The 24,968-nt window shown below is 44.5% G+C and overlaps 1 protein-coding gene across 12 annotated transcripts in view; it reads right to left on the reverse strand.

Moving 5' to 3' along the window:
- The window catches only part of TENM4 (teneurin transmembrane protein 4), a 755,206-nt gene that overhangs the window by 88,195 nt on the left and 642,043 nt on the right, over positions 1 to 24,968 (reverse strand). For all 12 annotated transcript variants that reach the window (XM_061343269.1, XM_061343268.1, XM_061343271.1 and 9 more), the window contains one exon: positions 11,090 to 11,306. In XM_061343269.1, the coding sequence (XP_061199253.1) occupies positions 11,090 to 11,306 (217 nt within the window). The remainder of the gene's footprint in view (positions 1 to 11,089; positions 11,307 to 24,968) is intronic.

Consider the following 24,968-nt stretch of genomic DNA (forward strand, 5'->3'; position numbering starts at 1 on the left):
TTAAAATGAAAAGCAGTTTGTTTTTTCCCTCTTCTTTAATTAGATTTTCTTTTCTTTCCTTTCAATTTCTTCCATAAAAGCTCCCTTAAAAGACCAAACCATTGCCGAAATGCTGTCTAGAACACCGCATATGGCTTATCAGGCAATTTTACACCATCACTTTGTGAAGTCAGTCTTTATTCCCTAGAAAATGAAATTAAGTCTTCCTGGTAAGATCTGGGCCACAGTGGCAAAGCAGGCAGGGGTGCACCGGTGCCTCTACATTCCCACTGCTGAGATACAAAGGAAGTCTGACAGGCTGTCAACGAAATTCAAGCAGACAAAACCAGCTTTAGAATAGAAGCCAGAGGAATAAATTCCCCAAAAGCCATTTCACATTATGGGAGCACATTAAACACTTGTCTTTAATACTGACTCTGATTCAATGTGTCATAACTTAGACATTGGCCCTTCCAATGTTTCTCATTCAGAGATGTTTTCTGTTGATACTGTGCTTGGCACTGGGAAATAGACTAAAATACTGCTTCTACTAAATATGTTTTACTGGGAAAAGAACATTCCATGCACCCTAAGCCCCTTTTGCTGCAAGAAATGTACATTCTTTCCTTGACTGAGGATAGGTACCATGGCAAATCTCGCCCCCATGAACTTCTGCATGTACACATTTCAAAGTATTTCCACCATAACTCATGAAGCCTTCTCCTTTAAAGGTTTCAGATGTGTGGAGATGGCTGTCACGACTGCTGTGCCATCCTTAGCCAAGTTATTCATAATAAATATTTTCACTTGCCACTATAAATCTCTGCGTCTCTTTGAACTTACCATTTCCATATTTTATTGGGGTGTGCATATATATATGCACACATATATATAATGTATATATATATGGAATTTATGCTTCTGCTCTGGATGAAACTTCAACAGAGCACCACAGAGTGAAAATCTAGAAAGCTACTACTCATTACTAATTAAATCAGATGATTTAATTTAAGCATTATTAATTAAATCAGATGATCTTACTTCTGTTTCTTCCTCTACTTTGTGGACTTTCTATGGGACACTGGCCATGTCAGCTAATCTGTATGTGTCTGTATTCCATCTGTAAAATAACAATCAAGGCACATCTCATCCTTACAGAGACATTAGAAGGATAATTGTTGTGTCCTGCTAATCCCTTGCATAGGGATTTTTACACTCTCATGGCATTGCCCCTGTGATATTATGCTCAGACACTTTGCTGGTAAGAGCCTACAAATACACCCATTTGTTACAAACATAATCTCATGGCTTCAGCTACTGTGGCCTTTTTGCTTGATAACAACACAGGATGAAGCAAAATGTACCTCATCCAGTTGGGGTTGAATATCCCTGTCTCATGTTGAACAACCTCAGGGCAGGATGGTACTAGGATAGACAGAGAAATCCGTGGTGTGCCAGGTAAAAGTGAAGGGCAACATGATCAAACACATGGACACAGAGAATGCCTGAGATGGCAGATGAAGGACAAAAGCAGAAGAGGAAACAGCAGAACATACAGACCTTCCACTTCATTGCTTCTGCAAGTGCTTCCCTCAAACCTTGTCTGTAAAATAGCTCTGCCCACTTGCCTCTTAAGTGTGCTGAAAAACTTGAAAGCCTTTCCTTGAAATGAGTCAGTCCTTATCAGGCTTCTTTAGTCCAGTAGGTAAAGCTTAAACTTGAAACCTACCTATTGATCTTAGCTGCCATATGAATGAAAGAATTAAGAAAAGGCCTGAAAAAGACCCTGCTGAAGAGTCCCTTGTTAAACAAGAAAGGCATGTGTATAACAAGAAAATGAAAATTCCAGACCCAGAAAGAACCCCACATCAGCACAGTGGCACCAGTGAGTTACTGAAAGGGTTTGGCACATCAGCCTTCCAGTATCTGAATGGGGCCTACAAGGATGCTGGAGAGGGACTCTTCATCAGGGACTGTATCGATAGGACAAGGGGTGATGGGTTCAAACTGAAACAGGGGAAGTTCAGGTTACAGATAAGGAAGAAATTCTTTACTGTGAGGGTGCTGAGGCGCTGGCACAGGGTGCCCAAGGAAGTTATGGCTGCCCAATCCCTGGCAGTGTTCAAGGCCAGGATGGACACAGGGGCTTGGAGCAAGCTGCTCTAGTGGAAGGTATTGCTCAAGCATGGACTTACAGAGTGGCTGTTACAGACACGGTTTGCAACAGACTCTGCCACTGAACTTTCTGAGCAGCTGATGAAATGGGAGATGCAGGAGTAAAAGAGTGAATGATGAAGAGCAAAGTTTATAAGAGCTCTGACCAGGCTCAATAAAAGAAAAGTCAATTCTAAATTGTTTGCAATGAGAAACAGTATCTGCTGTGTTTGTTTAACCTACTCAGTGGAGCTATTTATAAGGTCCCGTCACTGAAGGGTCAGGAGATGCTGATGATTCTTTATGCAGGCATGGTCCTTACTGTTAACTTTTTGCAGGAAGCCTTCTACAGTCTTTTAGGTTTCCTACAACACACACAGTAAAACCAGCTGAACTAAATGCTTCAAAGAAAACCCATTCCTGCAACTGTCTGAAGAAGGACAGGGGAAAAAGCAACATAATGCTTGCATACTTTTATGCATGTGGCTAATGAAGTCGGTATTTGAAGTCCAAGAGGAAAGTCTTTATTAACCAAGATTTAAAGTAACACCTCCAGATGCAGATTTTATTCTTGTCTCTTTAGATCTGGTTTAACCTGACAGTCACAAAGCATCTGAAGATCTTCTTCAGCTGATGTTTTTAGTATCCATGAGAGAGTTTGTTGACCTGCTGTTATCCAGTTCCTCAAGCTCCCCACTTCATGCATCTGATTCTGTTCTGCTCCATAAAGACTTACAAACTGATAGTTCCTGAACATCTCTTTTGGCATTATCTTTCTTGACAATATTAGTGACTGCTACTTGTAGCTCTTTCAAAAGGAAAGGAAGGAATCGTTAGTGCATGACTGTTAGCAACAAAATGTAATACCTTTTGAGGACCACCTACAAGTTCTAGAAACCCCATACTCAAATGAACATTGCTCTCCCTGTTGGCTCCATTCCTGAAAGACTCGGGCCCTTGTTGCTTTGAAAACATCTCCCAGGATCTGAAGCCTTTTCACCTACTTGATGGGTGTCCTTTTTATGAAAGCCCAGTCTTCCTCTCTGATCTGCCAAGCAATCTGGCCACTGTTGGAAAGAGATGCCACTGCTGTCATCCAAAACATCTTGGGTCTCTATGCCTCATTGATTCACTGTTTTTGCATCATAAGATTTCTCAGTTGAGCTATAATGGGAAGGTGGTAGGATAAGGGATACAGGAGGGCTGGTCAGAAAATAGGAAATGAAGAGGAAATGACACTGATGCTGGTCTCTGGAGTTGTAAAACTGGCTCCAACTGTACTATTTATTGACATGGTTTATTGGTGGGCTTGGCAATGCTGGGAAACAGTTGGACTTGATGATGATAAAGGTCTTTTCCAACCTGGCTGATTCTATGATTCTATGATTTAGCTGAGAGTATTTATGAACAGTTTTATAGCAAATGCAATGCATTATGAAGTTGGGCTGTGCTTTACTGCAAAGCCTTTTACTCACAGAGTAGTTGGCTAGGTAATGCTTCATAAGCTGATGGCTCCTTTACTCCACTACAACCAAAGAAACATTTTGTTGCTTTGCACCAGACCTCAAAGAAACAGAATCAAGCACGTATGTTTTTAGGTCTGTAAAACCCAAGTCAAGCATTCAACAGCTCAGAAGGTGCAAGGTAATTTTCTCAGCTAAGACTGAATTACACTCATTTCATAATTTGTCAGAAGTGATACCATAGCCATTATTTCTATGAGAGATTAAGACTTTATCGTGCAATAACTTTCAGAGATGAATAATGTATTCATGTCACTAAAAAACGTCTGCAGAACTTACCAGATCTTGTATTACTATCGTATTTTACATCTGGTATTTACTTTGTCAGCTGTGACCACAAATTCAGCTCTGCAGAAGGCACAAAATAAAAGCAATTCCTTCCATTGAATTTGAGGCACCGTGAAAGCAAAATGGAACAAAACAGAAGGAAATCAAGACATTCTTACCAGGTTAATACTAAAATGAGCTCTCTTTTGGATGATCGTAGGGTAAGTTCTTTAACTATATATAAGCTCTCTGATAGCTCTGTAATGATCCAAAGCCATTAGGAAAAAAAATGGTTCAATAAAATATAGAGATTTTATAATTGGGATTTTAAAAGTGCTTTTTTTATGCAGGAGGTTTTAACCAATTTAGCAAGCAAACGTCACACTCAAATGACAGACTCCTCTTGATATACTGAAATGGTTGAAAACCATACTTAGCAACCAGCACCTAGAAGGGACTGCCCCAAAGCTGGTCTGGCAAGGCAGAACCTTGCTGCATTATTACAAAGCCAACAGGATCAGCTCACACCACTTTCTCCTGCAATTTAATGTCACTGAATCATCATAGAATCCCAGACTGGTTTGGGTTGGAAGGGACCTTAAAGCTCATCCAGTTCCAATCCCTGCCACAGGCAGGGACCCCTTCCACTGGAGCAGCTTGCTCCAAGCCCCTGTGTCCAACCTGGCCTTGAACACTGCCAGGGATGGGGCAGCCACAGCTTCTCTGGGCACCCTGTGCCAGCGCCTCAGCACCCTCACAGGGAAGAGCTTCTGCCTAAGAGCTCAGCTCAGTCTCCCCTCGGGCAGGTTCAAGCCATTCCCCTTGGCCTGTCCCTGCAGGCCCTTGTCCCAAGCCCCTCTCCAGGTTCCCTGCAGCCCCTTTAGGCACTGGAGCTGCTCTAAGGTCTCCCCTTCAGGAGCCTTCTCTTCTCCAGGCTGACCCAGCCCAGCTCTCTCAGCCTGGCTCCACAGGACAAGGAAAGGAGATTTTGGACTGAGCTGGCCAAGAGGTGCCCAAGCTCTCCAATGTGGTCTGGGGTCAGGAAACCTCTGCAGAGGTGAGGCAGCAAAGAGCTTGGGGCAGAAAGCCCCCTCAAAGTGCCACCTTCACCTCTCCCTCCTCCAAGAGGACCTTCCTGCAGGGTTCCTTTAGGAACTTCATCCTCTCCCTTTGCGATTCAGCAAAAGCCATGGTGCCATATGAACACCATTCTGACAGTGAGAATTTGTGTTTAATTTGAAGAAACCTTACGCAGCACTGAAATAATCAAATCTTTCCCTCGAATAGCACATGCAGTTTCTAGTGATGTTCCCGTACTGAATGGAGCCACTGACTCAGCTCTTGGCTATCACAGCAGACACCTCCATCAGTGAGTAATGTACAACAATGGGCACGTGGGTGCTCTTTTTTCAGAGGAGTGTACCTTGAACATTGAATAAGCATTAACCAAATATCTATGCACCAGTTCCAAAAGAATGCATCAGCATCGACACTGCAGTTCAACCCCTAAACCCAAACGTGCATGTCAGCACCTGTGTAATGCAGGAGGTACTTACCTCATCAGGAGCTTTGGTTTACTGCTTGGCAGGTCTGAAGGCTTGAGGTTTGCCTTCTGCACTCTAAAAGAGCCCCTGGGTACACTAGTGTCACCTGAGACTTTTTAATCCCAGCTACAGGAAGATGGAGTATTTATATCAATGGCTTTGCCTGATCCAAATCACATCAGGAAGATCCTATTCAAGAGTTTGTGCTTGGTAATAAATAGCCAGGGTTTTCTTAATGCTGGTTAAAAACTAGACCCCAGTTTTTCTAATGACTGTAGACAGAATTTCCTTCTACTGCCACTTGTGAAAGGGGCATCTAACTACATTACGATTACACAACTATGTTATGGGAAAGAGCTAGTAAAAGTGGATAGGAACACTGGTTTGGTTCTGGGGCTAAATGTTCCACAAAGAGGATGTAAGTAGCTGCATATATCATATTAGTTTATTATATAGAAATAACTCCATGCTCAACTTATAATCACTTTAACCTGATGTAATGCCATATTATATAGTTTAAAATCAAAAGAAAAAGGCTGAAAAAATAATGTATATATATATATGCCCTGTACACTGCAAAGGCAAGTTTTTAAAGTAGGCTTTCTTTACTAAAAAGGAATAGTGGAAAGTGTCCCTGCCCATGGCAGGGGGTTGGAACTGGATGAGCTTTAAGGTCCCTTCCAATACAAACCAGTCTGAGATTCTATGCAAATCACACTTTTCTTGAAGGCCTGAAAGCCACTTAGATCTTCCCCTATTCTCTTAGTTTTTCCTTCTCCACAATAAATACATTTTTGGGTTTGATGGGCCTTGGGGTTGATGCAGTTTGACAATAAAGCCCATCCATTTATTTATTTATAGCAAAACAGTGCACTAACAGCATCTAACAGCACTGTGATTCCCTCCCAACTGGATTAGTACGGTACATTGTACAGCCCGGCACACAGTGGGGATGCAGGGACATGGAGTGACATGTTTACAGACACCTTGTTACTAAGTAATGATAAAAGAAATGTGCAAATTTAATTCTGATTAGATTTTTCAACCCTTAAAACAAACTATTTATTGTACTCAGACTATTCTTGAGCCTGATACCAGCTCCAGCTCTCTGATGTGTTTTTATAACTCAGGTGGTTATTTTGAACTGCCCATGTGATGGGCATGGCAGCAAGTAGATATAGAATCGTAGCATCATACCATAGTCAGGGTTGGAAGGGACCTTAAGATCATCCAGTTCCAACCCCCTGCCATGGGCAGGGACACCTCACACTAAACCATTGCACCCAAGGCTCTGTCCAACCTGGCCTTGAACACCACCAGGGATGGAGCATTCACAACCTCCCTGGGCAACCCATTCCAGTGCCTCACCACCCTTACAGTACAGAATTTCCTCCTTATATCCAATCTAAACTTCCTCTGTCTCAGTTTTAACCCATCACCCCTTGTCCTATCACTAAAGTCACTAACGAAGATTCCCTCTCCAGCATCCTTGTAGCCCCCTTCAGACACTGGAGGCTGCTCTGAGGTCTCCACGCAGCTTCTCTTCTCCAGTCTGAACAGCCCCAACTTTCTCAGCCTATCTTCATACAGGAGGTGCTCCAGCCCCTGCTCATCCTCGTGGCCCTCCTCTGCACCCCAACAGCTCCATGTCCTTTTTATGTTGAGGACACCAGAACTGCACATAATGCTCCAAGTGAGGTCTCACAAGAGCAGAGGGGCAGGATCACCTCCTTTGACCTGCTGGTCATGCTCTTTACATATACATATAAGTGTCCCAAAAAGGAGGGGTAGAAAACACACCTACTTACATTCTTTACCAAAAATGCCATTTCCGCACATGGTTTTCTTTAACCTGTGCCAATACTTAATATCAAAGGCTGTGTGGAGCAGGACTTCAGCCTGTTCTTGCAATTTCCTGACACTGTCCCACAGGAGGGCACAAATATATCAGGTGTCCTACTTGAAAGTCAACAACTTGACACCACTGCAGCTTGTGATGCTCCTTATGGTGATGGACAACTAAGGATGGCTTAAAAATACAAAGCAAACAGCAAGAGTAAGTGGTTTCAAAATCAATACAAGAACGATCAAGTAGCAGAAGAGTACTTGTTATCTGTTCATCAAAATGATGTGAAAAGACATTCTGTGCATCCAGAATTTAATTTAGCTACTTGTTTTATCGTCATAAACACTCATTTCAATATGGGCAATGATTATTTTTTCTTCCCAAACATGAATAATATATAATTGCTGGTATTTTGGAGGAGACAAGGTCTTTACCTTTAGCCATCAGGGCAATTTATCATTGTCTTTCTTTTTCTTCTGCAGTAGGGAGAGAGCTTGTCAGCTCAGCTTGTTCTTAAAAAGCTGGAGTGTAATTCAATAATAAATTCACTCAAAGGCTAGCTGTCATGAGGCATTCATTTATTTGTCCCCATTAGGTGATCTGCACTGCTGTTCTCTCTAAAGGGAAGCTAAGATTTGTTTCTGAAGGCCACAAAATAGATTGCATAGAAATGCAGTCATCTCCTTCACACTGCTGCTACTTCTGCTTTGGACATACAAGAATGCCAATGTGCTGTAGTTCCCTCAGGGGTGATAACCAGCCAGCCAGGACCTGGGAAACCCTGAGGAACAGGCTGTGGTTACTGATCTGAATGAGGAGTGTGTCTGTGCCACAGGACATCAGATGTCCAGGAGGCAGTGATCCACGTCACCTCTGTGTTGCCTGCTCATGAGGGACTGCTCCCAGCAAGTGGCATGGGTTCAATTCCAGTCCTACTCTATGAGAGTGATGGTACTGGGACAGAAAGGTGTAGAATGTTCCATGCTCAGCAATATACAGTCCTACATCAAAGAAGGAGATTCATGAATCATTGCAGCAGTAATGGAAGGGTTATCCTAAGGCAGGGTGCTGGAATCCTTCATCAGAGCAAAATATTTCCTGCTTTCCTTCTTGCTGGGACAAGCTATTAAGCCAGCAGCTGAAAGGAGACATGGAAATGGCTGTGACCTTTATAGAGATACTGAGGAGTTACATGAATAAGAGGATTACTATCACCTGTCTGTTGTAAAGGCAACTGGACGAGATTAAACAATGAAAACACTACTGAACAAAGGGCATACCCACACATGCAAATACTATCAGTCTCATTTGCCCAGACTAACTGGGTCCTGGATGGTCTCATCCCATGCTCCTCCACAGAACAGCCATTGTGTGACCTCTGCTGAAGCACTGCCATTTGCAGGGTGACAAAGAGACATCTCTTCAGAGGTTCAGCTTCTAGGTGGTGAAATCAGACAACTGAAACTGCAAAGAGAAACCAACTCCCTGCTCATGGCAGAGGGTTGGGACTGGATGACCTTAAAGTCCTTTCCAACCCAAACCATTCTATGATCCTATAGTCTATGATCTAAGTAAGCAGAAACCACTTGCAGTGGTTGAGTTTATCCAGACCCATAGGATCTTTAAGAACTAAGAGGAACTTACAACGTGCTTTAAGATCCTTAAAGGTCATTTTTAGGAGCCCAACAGACTGGTGAGCCTGGAGCGTGTGCTGTGGTGCTGTCTCAGGGGTAAAACATACCTCCTGTTGAGGTCCTTCAATGCTATTTGCAACTGCTCTTGTGATGAGTCAAGATATTTAACGTGAGAGATGCAATAAAATCACAGCTTGAGGTGACATATCTGTCGACCATATTTAGTGATATACATCCTATGTTGGTATTTTAAGAATGGCAACCTCATAAATCATCCCTATCTGTATATTTCTTTGTGTTACCTTAATGGAACAAGGAGCCCCATTTATTAGTTCCACTGCAGTTAATGAAAAGCAATCATTAAAACCTTTCCTACTGATCTGAATCTTCACATTCCCTCCCTCTAGTAATCTATATGCCAGATAAACATTTCTGGCAGCAGGTGCTCCTTTTGAATCCTGAATCTTCCTTTTAGCAGGACATCTACAGATGATTGGTAATTCTTTCCTACATAGAGATCTATCATCAGATTGGATGTAAATCCTGTAGCAGCTTATGTAACTGTATTTTATATTCAAAGCCTGATTTTACAGCAACAAAGTCACAACAACTGAAAGCAGAGAATTCACTGTGCTAACATTTAGTCCAGAACCTGCAACCTTCAGAATGCTGATGAAGAAGAAGAGCTTGTGACATAATGAGGGTTCGGCCTTAGTCTGAATCACTGTTGTCAGCTTCCTTGGACCCTGAAGGGCTTGGCAGCAAGACAAATCAGGGAAACTATCACATCAAGCCAGCTCCCTGACACTGCTGTACTTCTAAGTGGTTCATGTCTGAAGTGAGCCTGTGGACCACCGGGGACAATGACATACAGGAGGTGATACCCAAGGGATGCTGGACATGTTCCTTCATGGAAAAGCACTAGGTCAGGCCCAGAAGAGCCTGAGAGACCTGCTGAGATGCAGGCGCTGAAATAACCACCGGCACAAACATGAGGCTTGTACATTTTCAGTATCAACTTATTCAGTGCTGTGTGTGGGAAAGCTGAAAGTAAGCAGCTAATGACTGGGTGGAATTCAATGGAGCCCACATCTAAGAACCACCTCCTGGCTCAGGGTCATCACTTCTGAAAGGCAACAATCAGGGCCGACACTGAATGATCCAAGAACCTGACACCACAGGGTATGTATTATGGCATCCTGCTACATGATTTTAAAGGGATGACCTCCCCGACAGCCAGGCATGTATTTAAATGGCTGAGATGCAGTCACAGAAGTGACCTGTGTAAGATTCCTTTGCCACTTCCTGTTCTTGATGATGATTGCAGTGATAAAGAACATCTCACTATTAAAATCAATCTATATTGGAGTTGATTGTTTATACTGGAAATCACTCTAATAGCCCTCCCTATCATAGTATGCTAGAGATTGGAAGGGACCTCAAAAGATCATCTAGTCCAATCCCCCTGCCGGAGCAGGAACACCTAGATAAGGTTACACAGGAACGTGTCCAGGGGGGTTTTGAATGTCTCCAGAGAAGGAGACTCCACAACCTCCCTGGGCAGCCTGTTCCAGTGTTCTGTCACCCTCACTGAGAAGTTTCTTCTCAAGTTTAAGTGGAACCTCTTGTGTTCCAGTTTGTACCCATTTCCCCTTGTCCTATCATTGTTTGCCACTGAGAAGAGCCTGGCTCCATCCTCGTGACACTCCCCCTTTATATATTTATATACAGTAATATGGTCACCCCTCAATCTCCTCTTCTCCAAACTATAGAGACCCAGCTCCCTCAGTCTTTCCTCATATGGGAGATGCTCCACTCCCTTAATCATCTTAGTATCTCACCATTCATGAGATACTTCTGGAAAATATCAGTCACTTGAATTAGAAGAGTCATGTTAAATGGGTGGCTTTCATGTCTTGAAATAAGAGAAAGAAGGAAAGATGCAACTGTCCATATGCATTGGGAGACACATCTTGTCTTAACTGCTGCCAGGACACTGCAGATGAGGAGACAGAATTCTTCAGATATCTACTTCCCTTAGACATCTTTTGGTGTTTTGGATCTCGCTACCATTCCATGTCTTACAATGGCCAAGTGGTTTACGCCTTACCTCTTACTGAATCAAACCCCAAATTCACTCACCCTCCTTCAAAAGGATTGTCTCCTGGGATGACGTGAGTGCTGTCCTTGCCGATTAGGAACTTGATTCGATCATAGAATGAATGCAGGCTCTGCTGGGACACGGGGGCTTGTGTCTCCTGAATGATATCCAGGGGGTCCGGGGAGCCCAGGCACAGCGCATTGATGTGACACAGCGGTTGCAAGCAGCAGTCTGGGTCCATGCAATCCACCAGGCCATCTGCAGAAAGGTAAGGAAGATTTTAGAGCAATGGTAAATAACAGGGGGTGTTGTAGACTTCAGGCTCCAAGATCTCTTTCCAACGCACACAACAGAGAAATGTGAAATTACACCTTCACAGAGTAAAGCATATTCCCTTAAAGTCCCAATAAAATCACAGGCACATTGCACCATACCATAGAACCCCAGAGTGGTTTGAGTTGGAAGGGACCTTAAAGCTCATCCAGTTCCAACCCCTGCCACAGGCAGGGAACCCTTCCACTGGAGCAGCTTGCTCCAAGCCCCTGTGTCCATCCTGGCCTTGAGCACTGCCAGGGATGGGGCAGCCACAGCTTCTCTGGGCACCCTATGCCAGCGCCTCAGCACGGTTGCAGTTGGAATAAACAGTGATTAAAGCCATGGTATCTACCATTGCTACAGACAGACCTATACATACAAACCCACTAAAGATTCTGGGTAGATAGATGAGAAAGTAAGGGAGATTTCCCTGGGAAGGTTTGATCTCTGTTGGCTTCTGTCACGTTTATTCCATGCAGACACAGAGAAACAGATGACTTCATACTCTCAGGATATAAATCTTGTACTTTCAGCAGCACTAAATTAATAATAACAATAATAGCATTGGACACAGGTGAGAAAAGCTCACTAAGTGAAATCCAGTAAAACAAGGGATTTCATATCTGTCAAGTATCAGATGCATGGACAGTAGTACTTCCCTTCCCACCATCATAGCAGCATTCCCAGGTTCATTTTGAGATGCCACCGTTCATTGCCAACAGCTTAGTTAAAAGCAGTGACAGGAAAGGGATTCCAAAGAAAAGCTCAGAAGAGGTTTGATGAAGCATGGCATTTAGAAATAGAGGCTGTTAGCATGTAGTAGAGATGGACCTTTAAATCAGATAAGGGAACTGGATGGTTTTGTTCTGGGGTAATGGGATATGAAGCCCTTCACTTCCAACTCATCAGTTCAAGCAAGACAGTTTGACAGTGAATGAAAATTGTTACCAGGTGGTGGCTGTTCGCATTGGGATATTCACCTATGTGAAATGAGTGCTGGGTCTCAGTGTAGTTGCTGGGAGCTCTATATATCAGAGAAACCACCTTTACACCTAGCATCCTACTAACCATGTCAGCACAGAGGCAAGAAATGAACGGGCTGAGACAGCAACACTGTCCTGAGAGGTAGGTCTGTCCTGAAGTGGGATGAGATTTAGAGTTGTCAGGATGATGTATTTTTTATTTCAAAGAAACAGTAAATTAAAGCAAGACAATTTGGCATTATTACAGGTTGTGAGCTTCGGTTTCATCCCAGTTACACCAGTATGAATTAGAGCTGCTTTCACTAATGTTCTTGACACTACTTTGAATTTACTTTAATATAAATAAAGAGGGGACTCTGATCTGGTACTTAGGATGGTTTACATGCCATGGACTTAGATTCTGTTGAGTTATACCTGCTCCATTCTTGGAAGCCTTTAGTGCTATAAAACAGCACTGGAACATCAGTTCATATAGTTAGCGATACGCCAAAAAGTGAACTAAAAGCCTGTTCAGTGATCCCAGAGCTTCCAGTCTATGTGGAGGTCAAAATGCAATGAACATCTGCTCCACGGAGTCATGTACACTCACACACAATGAGTAAGTTTCACAAGTGCTCTACACCTGCTATTAATGACAGTGGGAGCACTGTTAGACCAGCAAAAGTGCTTTTGAAATCCCATCCGTTATCCTCACCTCTGTTCTGATACCTCAACATCTTTACAGCTCCTTGCAAAATTGCCCCCAAAGTTTCATCTTGGGCACAAACCCTGCCCATCTGCCTTCTCTCTTGGTGACTGGGGATAATGAAATGGCTTTATTTGCCCATTAAAAACATGACTTGCTGCAGATGATTAGGCCAGTAGGATCCTGTAATGTCAAACCTCAGATGGAGTTTGAGAGACCATTCACAGCACGAAACCCAGCATAGATGTAATATACTTATCCATAGAAAAATGGAAAAGAAACAACAAACCAACCCTGTTATTGTATTGACTCCAGCTTCAAGCAAGATAAAATGTTGTCATTTTCTCCACACATTAATAATGTTTTCTAAGGCTACAGACACTCTACTGAGAGGATGGCAAACCAGCTGTACCATAGCTCTTCATCACCCTGCCTTTTATATTGGAAATGTGTTTTGGGACCTGAAGCTGCAAGACAGGAAGAAAACGTTGTCTTTGCAGGAAACAGTAGGTAAATGTTTGAAGAAAGATGCACAGCACAAGGTTTTGTATAGGTGGGAATGCTGAGGACTCATCTGATGATAAGCCTTTCAACTGATGTGTTTCAGGCCTGGATGGAATAAGTTGATAGAATCATAAAATGGTTTAGGTTGGAAAGGACCTTAAGATCACCCAGTTCCAACCCCCTGCCATGGGCAGGGACACCTCACACTAGACCATGTTGTCCAAGGCTTTGTCCAACCTGGCCTTCAACACTGCCAGGGATGGAGCATTCACCAATTCTCTAGGCACCCTGTGCCAGTGCCTCACCACCCTCACAGTAAAGAACATCTTTATCTCCAACCTGAACTTCCCCTGTTTCAGTTTGAACCCATCACCCCTTATCCTATCACTACAGTTCCTGATAGAGAGTCCCTCTCCAGCATCCTTGTAACCCCCTTCAGATACTGATGAGGGCAATTACACTGAAGAGGTTTGTCATGAACACGGAATCATAGAATAGTTAGGGTTGGAAAGGACCTTAAGATCATCTAATTCCTACTCCGGACATCTTAAATTCATTGAGGTCCTCAAGAGCTCAAATGGGTTTAGCTATTCAACTCCCTCTAACATCAACAGCAGTTTGAGGGCAAAACATTTCTTCAGCTTAGAAAATGTAAAGGCCATTTTTGTCAAAGCCATGTAGAACAGCAGAGTTAAGCTACAAACCAGATCATAAATAGTGATGTTTCCATCTGAATATTGTTTTCTTCTTGTATGGTCCTCAAGTGAACCTAGCGGTGCCTTACAGTGAATTGCAAGGAGATAGCCACAGCTGTGACTTATGCCCTGAGATCTCTCTCTGGATCCATCAGAAGAGGGAGGATAAAGTGACATTAGTAAGAAGCTCCCTGCCCATGAAGAGTGAGTATTCAGGGAGCTGCATGGATTCATAGAAAATAACATCAGAGCAAAATAAAACTCCACTTTTCATGGTCCAAATAGACAAAAACAAACGTGGGAAGGAGAATATAACAAGGTACGATCTCACAGAACAATGTGAAGTCGTAATGCAAAACACCTTTGAAATGTATAAAGCATAAAGGTGAATTTTCCTTAGGAACCACTGCACATTTTTCATAGGGAGGTAACTGAAGGAAGTGAACGTGGATCAGTGGCTTCTGCACCCCAAGTTTTGCAGCAGCAAAACCATAGAGATCCATGATCCACATGTGGATTCCTAACTCCGGTAGCTCCAAGAGTACAGATATACAGCACTGTAAGTTCTTAGTTATGGACACATTGATACAGCTCTGGGTTTTCAAAAGGGCAGCTCCCTTATGCTACTTACAGCCATAATATGTCCATGGCTCTTCACAGCAGAGAACAAATGTGCTGCTGAAATATCTCCACACAAGGTTTAAAGTCTTGCTTAGAGGGATTACAGTGATTCATATGCTTTAAGGTCAAAGAGGCTACTATGATCAGCTTGTCTGACCTCTTATATACACAGGCTGTTCGTTTCTTTTCCCCCAAGAACTGAATGAAAGCCTGTCTTTTAGAAAGATGTCTCATATATCAAAGACAGCTGATTACCGTGAGTCCACCACTTCCTCTGGAAAGCTATTCAAATGCTTAATTACTGCTAGGAAACTGCATCTGATTTCAAAGTTGAATTTCTCTAACTCCAATAGCCCACCACTGGAACTTGGTTTGCCTTTATCTGCAAGGTTACCGATGTTTTCTTCTGCCCTGCGTGCTCAGATGTCTTTCCATGTGCAAGTCCCTCCGCACAGAGCAACAACCCATTCCAAACCTTTCCTCTGAACAGCTGAGGAAGATTAAGCTTCCCATCATAAGGTCTATTTTCCAGCAGCTGGTTATTGTGTGTACCATCCTTTGATCCCTTTCCAGTAATTTCACATCATTTGGGATGTGTGGGCACCAACACTGGACACAGAACTGTGGAAGCAGCAATACTGGGTGCAGAAAAGAGATCACCTCCCAACTTTGGGTGTTTTATAGTTTTAAGGTTCACCATAGTCTTTCAGCAACAGGTTTGCACTGGGAACTCATATTGAGACAATGATCTCCAGTGACCTCTAAATCCCGTTCTGAGTCATTGCTTCTCAAGAGTCTCACACCCCATAAGCAGAACATGCTTTCCTGGCTCTCAGGGGTATTATCTTGCATTTTGCTGCATTAAGACACATTAGGTTTGATTGTCACCTTGTCTTGATGGGAGTCAGGTCACTGTATCCCAATGATCCAGGTACACTTCACCACCGTATCAAGCTCCAGGTGACCTGATGCTTTTGCAAGAGACATTTAAACTACATTTGAAGACAATGCTGAAAATGCTGAATGGGGTTGGATACAACAACCAGTTCCAAGGGATCCCTTCAGAAACAATCGTGGGTGCCTTTCAGCCAACAAATTAATTTGAAGACCTGTCACTGAGCCAGATTTTAAACCATCTCTTGTGTTCCTTATTATTTCCATGGAATAAGAGTTTCCACATCTTTAGGATGCTTTATGCATCCTCTGTAGACACAAGTGTCCTTTTGGCAGTCCTGCCAAAAATAAAGCTCTTTTGTCATGCTTCCTTTGTATAAACCCATGAAATAAATACCTTCTGCAATTTCAGAGTTACCATGTGGTGAATCACACCAGTGCCTTGTGAAAAGGGAGCCACTGGCAAGACACTGCCTCATCTGGTAAATAATGGGATCAATGGTTTACATCTTTCACTAAGGCTTGGGTAATCATAGAATAAGGAATGCTGGATGGGTCCTCTGGAGGTCATCTTGTGAACCTTGACTCATTCCCTTCAGACAGGGATAGACATAGAAGCATAGAACAGTTAGGGTTGGAAAGGACCGTAAGATCATCCAGTTCCAACCCCCCTGCCATGGGCAGGGACACCTCGCTCTAAACCATATTACCCAAGGCCTTGTCCAACCTGGCCTTGAACACCGCCAGGGATGGAGCATTCACAACCTCCCTGGGCAACCCATTCCAGTGCCTCACCACCCTAACAGGAAAGAATTTCCTCCTTATATCCAATCTAAACTTCCCCTGTTTAAGTTTTAACCCATTACCCCTTGTCCTACCACTACAGTCCCTAATAGAATGAGCTGGGCTCAGCAGTAAACTTCCCTTTTCTGCCACTGAGGATAAAGCATCTCCAATTTATTCACATAACATTAATTTTTTGGGGACCAAGTCCACTTAGATCAGATAATGTGTGCTCTTGTGTATCATAAGACGGCAAGGTTTACTTTGGGATTATTGAATCTAGCTTGTATCTTGTGGATGCAATCATAGAATCCCAGACTGGTTTGGGTTGGAAGAGAGCTTAAAGCTCATCCAGCTCCGACCCCTGCCACGGGCAGGGACCCCTTCCACTAGAGCAGCTTGCTCCAAGCCCCTGTGTCCAACCTGGCCTTGAACACTGCCAGGGATGGGGCAGCCACAGCTTCTCTGGGCACCCTGTGCCAGCACCTCAGCACCCTCACAGGGAAGAATAGTTGCAAAGAGCTCTGAAGAGCCATGGAAAACCAATGACATAACCATAATTCTCATTAAAGGTTTGCATCTGCCAATGTACGTTTAGCCTGTTCTCTAAGCAAGCATTGCTTCACGGAAGGGACTAAACAACAGTCATCTGTGCATTCTTGGAGCAGGACCTTGACCTTGGCTTTAAGATGACAGAAGGAAGATTTAGATTAGACATAAGGCAGAAGCTCTTCCCTGTGAGGGTGCTGAGGCACTGGCACAGGGTGCCCAGAGAAGCTGTGGCTGCCCATCCCTGGCAGTGTTCAAGGCCAGGTTGAACACGGGGGCTTGGAGCAAGCTGCTCCAGTGGAAGAGGTCCCTAGCAGGATCTGAGCCCAAAAACCGAACCTGCTGCAGGTGTGCTATGGCAGAATAGGGTTGGTTTGGAAAGCACCACAGCTGCCTGGGGGTTGGTTAAACGGGACATGCTCCTTCCCACCAGGGTACACAGGATGAGGCAGGCATTGAATAACTAAAGGGGTTTGTGACTGTCTTCCTTGCCCATCAGCCTTCACATCCAGAATCTCCAGCTTCTATGAAAGCCTCTTTTGCTAGGAATGGTTTAAAATTCCAGTGCACACAACGAGCCACTAACTGACAGGAAAAACTGATAGGAAAATCATCCTGTAGGGATGCTGCGGAGGGACTCTTCATCAGGGACTGCAGTAATAGGACAAGGAGTAATGGGTTAAAACTTAAATGGGGGAAGTTTAGACTGGATATAAGGAGAAAATTCTTTCCCGTTAGGGTGCTGAGGCACTGGAATGGGTTTCCCAGGGAGGTTGTGAATGCTCCATCCCTGGTGGTGTTCAAGGCCAGGTTGGACAGAGCCTTGGGTGCCATGGTTTAGTGTGAGGTGTCCCTGCCCATGGCAGGGGGTTGGAACTGGATGACCTTAAGGTGCTTTCCAACCCTAACTATTCTATGATTCTATTGAACTCCTATTGCGGCTCTCTTGGCTTACCTCTAAACTATGATGAGATGCATGATGTGTTCCCTCCTCAGAATCAAAACTAATTGTTGTGTTCACAGCCACTACTGTCCTGCAAAAGAACTATTCTTCAACATAATAGGGCTGCTGTCCCTGCATTCCTTAGCTTGCTGCTGCACTTGCTGGCTGCAAAGTGCTCATAAATCCCACAGCAGTCTCATTCCTCTTTCAAGCCCCATGCACTTGAGCTTCTGAGTCCCTCACCCACCACCACACAGCAGCAGCAAGGTGTCAAGGCTGAGAGTTCTGTACAGCAGCAAAGGGCTGGTTTTGAGAGGCTGCTTCTGCAGTAAACAAGAGCAGCCAAGAGCTAATAAAATTTCAAATGAGCTGTGCCTTTTCCTGGCCCCACAACTGCGTTGCCTGATTTAATGGGCAGTATCTTAGATTGGATAATTGAGCATTGCTACAGAATCATGGATGCTGCAACAGAAATCCCTCATGCTAACAGCAACAACAGAATGCAAACAGCCTTCAGCCAGAGGTACTACTGTGCTTAAGCAGACTCTGGCAGGTGCTGCATGTCAAGTATCAGGATGGGACAAGCAAGCCACAGACAGGGGTGGAGCTGTTGGTACACAGAGAGCATCTTGTGGGCATGAGGAGCTCTGGACTCACAAGCAGGCAGGAGAAGGTCAGACTAAGGAGCCTTATTAGGGAAAATCTGGGATGACAAACTCAAGGAATGCTCCTGCTAAAGATCAGGATACCTTTTGCTACTGACTGCGGTGGGAAGAGCTCTGTGAGGAACTGTACAAGGCAAAGCAAAGCTAGAAAGAAAATCATAGAATCACAGAATAGTTAGGGCTGGAAAGGACCTTAACATCACCCAGTTCCAACCCCCTGCAATGGGCAGGACGCCTCACACTAGACCACTAAGTCTCTGTCCAACCTGGCCTTGAACACTGCCAGGGATGGGGCATTTACCATAATAATAAATAACAATAAAACCTCATTGTCTTCCACTGCCAGTGAAAGCATAAAATGCAGCAATTATACAATTAATTGTGTCTCTCACTTCATCCAGTTCTTATCTTTCATTTTCTGGGTCATTCACCAGACAACATTATCACTTTTCCTGGGGGCACTGTCTTGTTCTGTGATGCTTTTGCATGTATTACTGTGAGAGTTTGGATGGGAGGGGTTTAAAATCATTGAATCATAGAATGGTTTGGGTTGGAAGGGACCTTAAAATCATCCAGTTCCAACCTCCTGCCATGGCCAGGGACACCTCACACTAAACCATATCACCCAAGGCTCTGTCCAACCTGGTCTTGAACACTGCCAGGGATGGAGCATTTGCCACTTCTCTGGGCACCCTGTGCCAGCACCGCAGCACTCCCACAGGGAAGAAATTCTTCCTTATCTCCAACCTGAACTTCCCCTGTTTCAGTTTGAACCCATCACCTCTTGTCCTATAACTGCAGTCCCTGATGAAGAGTCCCTCTCCAGCATCCTTGTAGGCCCCCTTCAAATACTGGAAGCTGCTCTGAGCTGAGGTGTGATGAAGACGTGCAAAGGTAAAGCTAACAAAGTGTTAGTCTTAACATAGAGAAAAATAGGTTTTACCCTTCCAGCTGTAGTCTAGACTCTGGTGAAACAGAGACTAAAGGAATGGCTCAGTGCTTCTGCAGAAAAGGCAAGTTATTGTTCATGGGAATGCTTGTGCTGATGGAGCTTTACAGGAGTAATGATGCTGTGCCTCAAGCTGAGGACCGACACTCAATTCAATTAGGTTTGGGGAATATATAGGCTTTACTCCAGTGCTTCACAGAGAACAATTTTACCTAGTCAACAAAAGAGTTGGAGCTTTCGGCCCCACTGTAAGGAATCAAAGGGAAACCAGAGTAAGGAATAAAAGCAACGTGACTGTCAGCCCCCTGTGACCATGGGGCTGATTAATGCTCTCTTCGCTCTTTCTTATCCCACCTGCTCTGTTTTGATTTTCCCTGGTTGTACCCTGCTTAAATGAGAGTGCTGGCTGCCTGGGAAAGGAATTACCCTCATGTCTTTCCCTAAGTGCGCAGCACATGTTTGCAAGTTCCAAATAATATAGTCAGATGTAATAGTAATCATGTATTTGAATTACAGGATTCCTTGGGCTTTAGTGCAGCAGCAGAGCTCTGCAGTGCCAGGCACTAGAGAAATACTCTGCAAAAGGTTTATACTAATCCAGAGCTACATCCTTGCTCAAAAAGCATCTGAAGTGAAGAAGAAGGGAAGTGGAAGGAGGAAATGACAGAAAACACATGATAATCACCACTAGCTGGGCATAAAGCAGAGCTATAATAACGTGTTTAGAGTCTACAAGTTCACAGCATCCTCCAGCTCTTCACTGCTCTGGAGAATACAGTTGATGCAGCTGGCTTCATGGGTTCCTTCCTTTCTCCAGGCAGGCTCTTAAACGGAATTACACATTGCACAGCCAGCAAAGCAGAGCAGAAAGCAGGAAACTGGTGTTTCAAGGGAAATTCATGAAGCTGAACAAGGAATGTGAGGGCCCTACCCAGCAGAGGAGAGGGCGGCAAGTATAGGCTTGCTTAACCTGGTCAACGGTCGTGCAACGGTTGTACCTGAATCTGAGCCAAAACACCTCTCCAAAGTGATTCCCCTGAGAGAAAGGGACTCAGAGCTTAGAAATGTTTAGTGAGAGCAATGGGTTCATCCCCTCACCAGCTGAGATATCCTCACCTCAAGGTCTCTCACTTTCCTGGCAAGTGCTAAGCTACTGCTGAAAAGATCATCCTCCCCTACCATGGTTTCTATTGACTGAATCCAAGGCAATTCAAGCCATCACCTGAGCACAGCTTGGAAAGCGGGCTCAGATGGCTCAGATATAGGCTTGTGTCTCAAATTCTGGTCAAGAGGAATCTGGTCATGCAGTCTACGCACCCTGAGCGCATTCAGGGTGAAACCTTAGTTTTCTAAGGAGACTTTCTGCCCAAAGAGGCAAGAGTTTGCTTTGGGTGCTAAAGTAGGTCTGGTAGAACTTTCCTGAGTTCCTCCTTTGAGCACTGGTGCCCAAACTCTGTTTAAGCACCTTTTCAGGTGCAGAAAGGCTTTGTGAAATGGATGTCCAAGCCCCTATTTTCTGAAGGTGGCTCATGCCACCTTTTGTTACATCTCATACACCAGCACTGCCTCCTGCCCATGAGTAACTTCCGTCTGTTCAGGAGACAGTGGTAGGTTTCTTACGACACAGAGGAGATTTTAATGGTTTCTTTCTTCATCTATTAATCGAAGTCACTTCATTAAGGACTAGTCAGAAGTACCAGGAACTCTCCCAAGCTGTCAAGGCAATCCATAGCCACTGCTTAGACCCTCAGATCACAACCCAACATCCTGCCTAATGGCACAACCAACAACACCTGCTTCTGGATGCTGTAACACGTAGGTTCACACTAACCTCCTGACAGTGCTAACAGCCAGCAGCAGGTGATCCCCAAATGTTACTATCAAACAGAGAACCAGCAAAGAGCTGAAACCTGAAAACGTGAACCAGTCATTTTGTTCTCTTGCTTGAGGAAAGGTTGAGCAAGAGTCATCATAAAACAGAGGAAGAGAAGCTGGGTGATTTATAACATTAAACCAGCTATCCAATCTTGCCAGGTACAGCAGACTTTGCAGTGCTCTGTGGTCCCCCTCCAAGATGACCCTGCTGTTTGCCTGTCTCTGTCTGTGATGGTAAATGCTAATTTATGATGGCTGTTTACCCACGTGCATTCAGGTCTCAACACTTCCCTTTATACCTGTAGCTAGCACATTAATGCATCATTCTTTATGGTTTCGAGGAAGCAGGCAGCTCCCACACCATGCCCAGGAGACAATGTTCTTGGGCTATAAAAGCCTTGCAGTGTGAACAAAGAAAAGGAAGATACAAAAAGCAGCCCACCACTTTGCCTGCAGCTCCAGCATTTGCAAAGCCAAAGGTTTGCGTGCTGGGGTTCTCCTGGATCCTTTGCAAGTCCCTTTAGAATGCTGACGTTACCTTCAGGTGTAACCCTAAGAACTGGCAAAGAGCAGTGCAGACTCCTGCCAGCTCTTAAACATGCTATCTGGCGTGTGGTGGACAGATGGTGGACACATGGGTGTTAAGAAGGCCAGTGAGCAGTGCCAGCACTTCTCTTGCCAAAGGATTTGAAATGGTGCTGACCCAAAGCATTGTGCAAGGCTTCACCTTACTACAAGCACTACCGGATCCTTGAATGGGGCAAGGAAGACGTGATGCACTTATGTGTCCTGCAGTCCTGACCCAGCTCTGGGGCAGCAGCACAAGAGGGACATGGAGATGTTGGAGCGAGTCCAGAGGAGGCCACGAAGATGCTGCGAGGGCTGGAGCAGCTCTGCTCTGGAGCCAGGCTGAGAGAGCTGGGCTGGGGCAGCCTGGAGAAGAGAAGGCTCCTGAAGGGGAGACCTGAGAGCAGCTCCAGTGCCTAAAGGGGCTGCAGGAAAGCTGGAGAGGGGCTTGGGACAAGGGCCTGTAGGGACAATCCAAGGGGAATGGCTTGAACCTGCCCGAGGGGAGACTGAGATGAGCTCTTAGGCAGAAGCTCTTCCCTGTGAGGGTGCTGTGGCGCTGGCACAGGGTGCCCAGAGAATCTGTGGCTGCCCCATCCCTGGCAGTGCTCAAGGCCAGGTTGGACACAGGGGCTTGGAGCAAGCTGCTCTAGTGGAAGGTGTCCCTGCCTGTGGCAGGGGTCGGAGCTGGATGAGCTTTAAGGTTCCTTCCAACCCATGATTACTCTGTGGAGTTGTGCCAATGGCTGTGGTGAAGTTAAAGAAACTGTATTGAATCCATTCCTGAATTACATCATCATTGAAGTGAGAGTTGTTTTTTAGTGGCAGCTATAACTAATACTCAGGGCTGCAAGGAAAGGCCAAAATCCCTTGTGCAGTGCCATGGTGCCTTTGACCTGCTCACTGCGCCAGGGTTGGAAGACTAAGGCAGCATTTAGTTGTTCTGGCCCAGGAGGATAGAGAGAAGGAAAGCATAAGCACTGCTCCACTTGCTAGGTCTTGGGTAGCATCTGGTGGAGCACAGTCTAAACTTGCAAAGGCAAAATGGGCCTAGGTGTACATTGCAACCCTGTGCTCATGCTAGGCTAAAAGCACTGCATGTAGCTGTGATGAATGAGACAGAAACTGAGGGGCAGAAGCTTCGCCAGTACAATTCCTGCAGAAAAGAGAACAGGATGGCGTATTTTCTTCACTCCCAAACAAAGATCCTTGACTAGGTGACACAGAAATGAAGCTCCTATACTTCTATGTAATATACATTAGAATAGGCCAGCACTATTTGACTGGGAAGGTTATCTATTTATCATCTATCTATCTATCTATCTATCTATCTATCTATCAGCTATCTATCCACCCATCCATCCATCTACCTACCTACCTATTTATCCATCCACCTGTCTATCATCTATTCAATTTATCCTGCATTAATCACTAATACAAGCCTTTGGATGTCTTTAAACTGGGAAGAGGCAGCAGAGAACAGCAGACAACTAAACGTCAACCTCCAATGAACATGAAGTGTTAGACTGTAACAGGAACATTCATATTCCAGACATATTTTTCACCTGAGAAAGACTCTTGCCTTTCACAAGTGTAGATTCACCGAGGGCAGAGTTCAGGAGTCATTTAGCAACTGGAATTGTTCAAAGCAGGAAATGAAGGATACGATCAGTTCCATCTCCCAAAGAACCAGCTTTACCCTACCTGGAAGAATTGGCTACTCTGGAAAAGCCCAAAACAATAACAGAGACCCTCAAGTGAAGTTCCTGTGTTGATCAGACAGAACCTTTAGACCAAAAGAGCAATTTACTTTATATCTGCAATTCTCCCCTGGTTTCAGGACATTCTAGTGTATCCAGACAGTGAAATGGGGAATTTGCCAACTCAATATGGAGGGAATCAGACAGTTAGATAATTTCCCATGAGTAAAGATGGTTAACACAGCTTTGCTGTGAAGAATATCCTCTCCTCTTCTCCCCTGTTATTCCCATACACTATGTTCCTAAATGAAATGGAACCCATATATAGGCTATGGAATATCAGCTTCTTCTTGGGGCTTTGTCAAATGCCCTTAACTCCACTTCTAGGACTTGTCACAGAGGATAATTTCCTTGGTCTTTTAAACCTTCAAACTTCTTATTCTTCAAGCACATGACAGAGCACTCAGTATGGGCTGAGAGCCCTGCTTTCAGGTAGTGAGTGTTTCCAGCCATGAATTAGAGAGGTTATTTTCTGCCAAAGAAAGGCAAGAACCACTTTTCTCAGCTTGTTTTAAGGAAACACCTCCCATTTCTGGTAATACAGGTGGCCTCATAGGTCAAACGTGCAAAACCCTCTCCTTTCACCCAGAATGTTAAAGCTCTCTCACTGCACTGCTTTTCCTTGTCTGATACTGGATAATCACCTACACTCAGTTACCTGCTATGACTCCTTTCAAGTTGATGGGCTTTGTGTTTAAAAGTGTAAATAAAGTGGCCTTGCGTGTGAAACCTAAGTGCTGGCTTTGAGAAATGACACTGGTGTGTGGAGAGGCAACTGCTTTCCAAGACATCTCTTTTCTAAGCCGAACAGAGATTACGTTTCACTGCATCTCTGCCCCAGTGACTTGTGCTCAGCTTGTTATTGTTTGTCTGAGAAAGCTCCAGATTGAAGAGGCAAACACACCCTGCAATTTGGGACCCGTGTCCTCAGGGTATGATTAGGCTGGGTTCATGAAAAAGATTCTGGCTTCAGCTCGCATTATCCTGAGGAATTTCCGGCTGCAGGGATCTTGATTAGCAGACACTCGATACCGCAGCGCAGGAGCCAGCTTCCCACGAGCTCAGGCAGGGTGAAGCTGCCCCCATAGCGGTGTCTCAGCTTCAAGAGATGCTGCTCTGAGCAGAAAGTGAC

Source organism: Neopsephotus bourkii, unplaced genomic scaffold, assembly GCF_033783945.1.
Source record: "Neopsephotus bourkii isolate Nb327-2 ecotype Australia unplaced genomic scaffold, CSIRO-AGI_Nbou_v1 NB_1825, whole genome shotgun sequence".
NCBI classification, from domain to species: Eukaryota; Metazoa; Chordata; class Aves; order Psittaciformes; family Psittacidae; genus Neopsephotus; species Neopsephotus bourkii.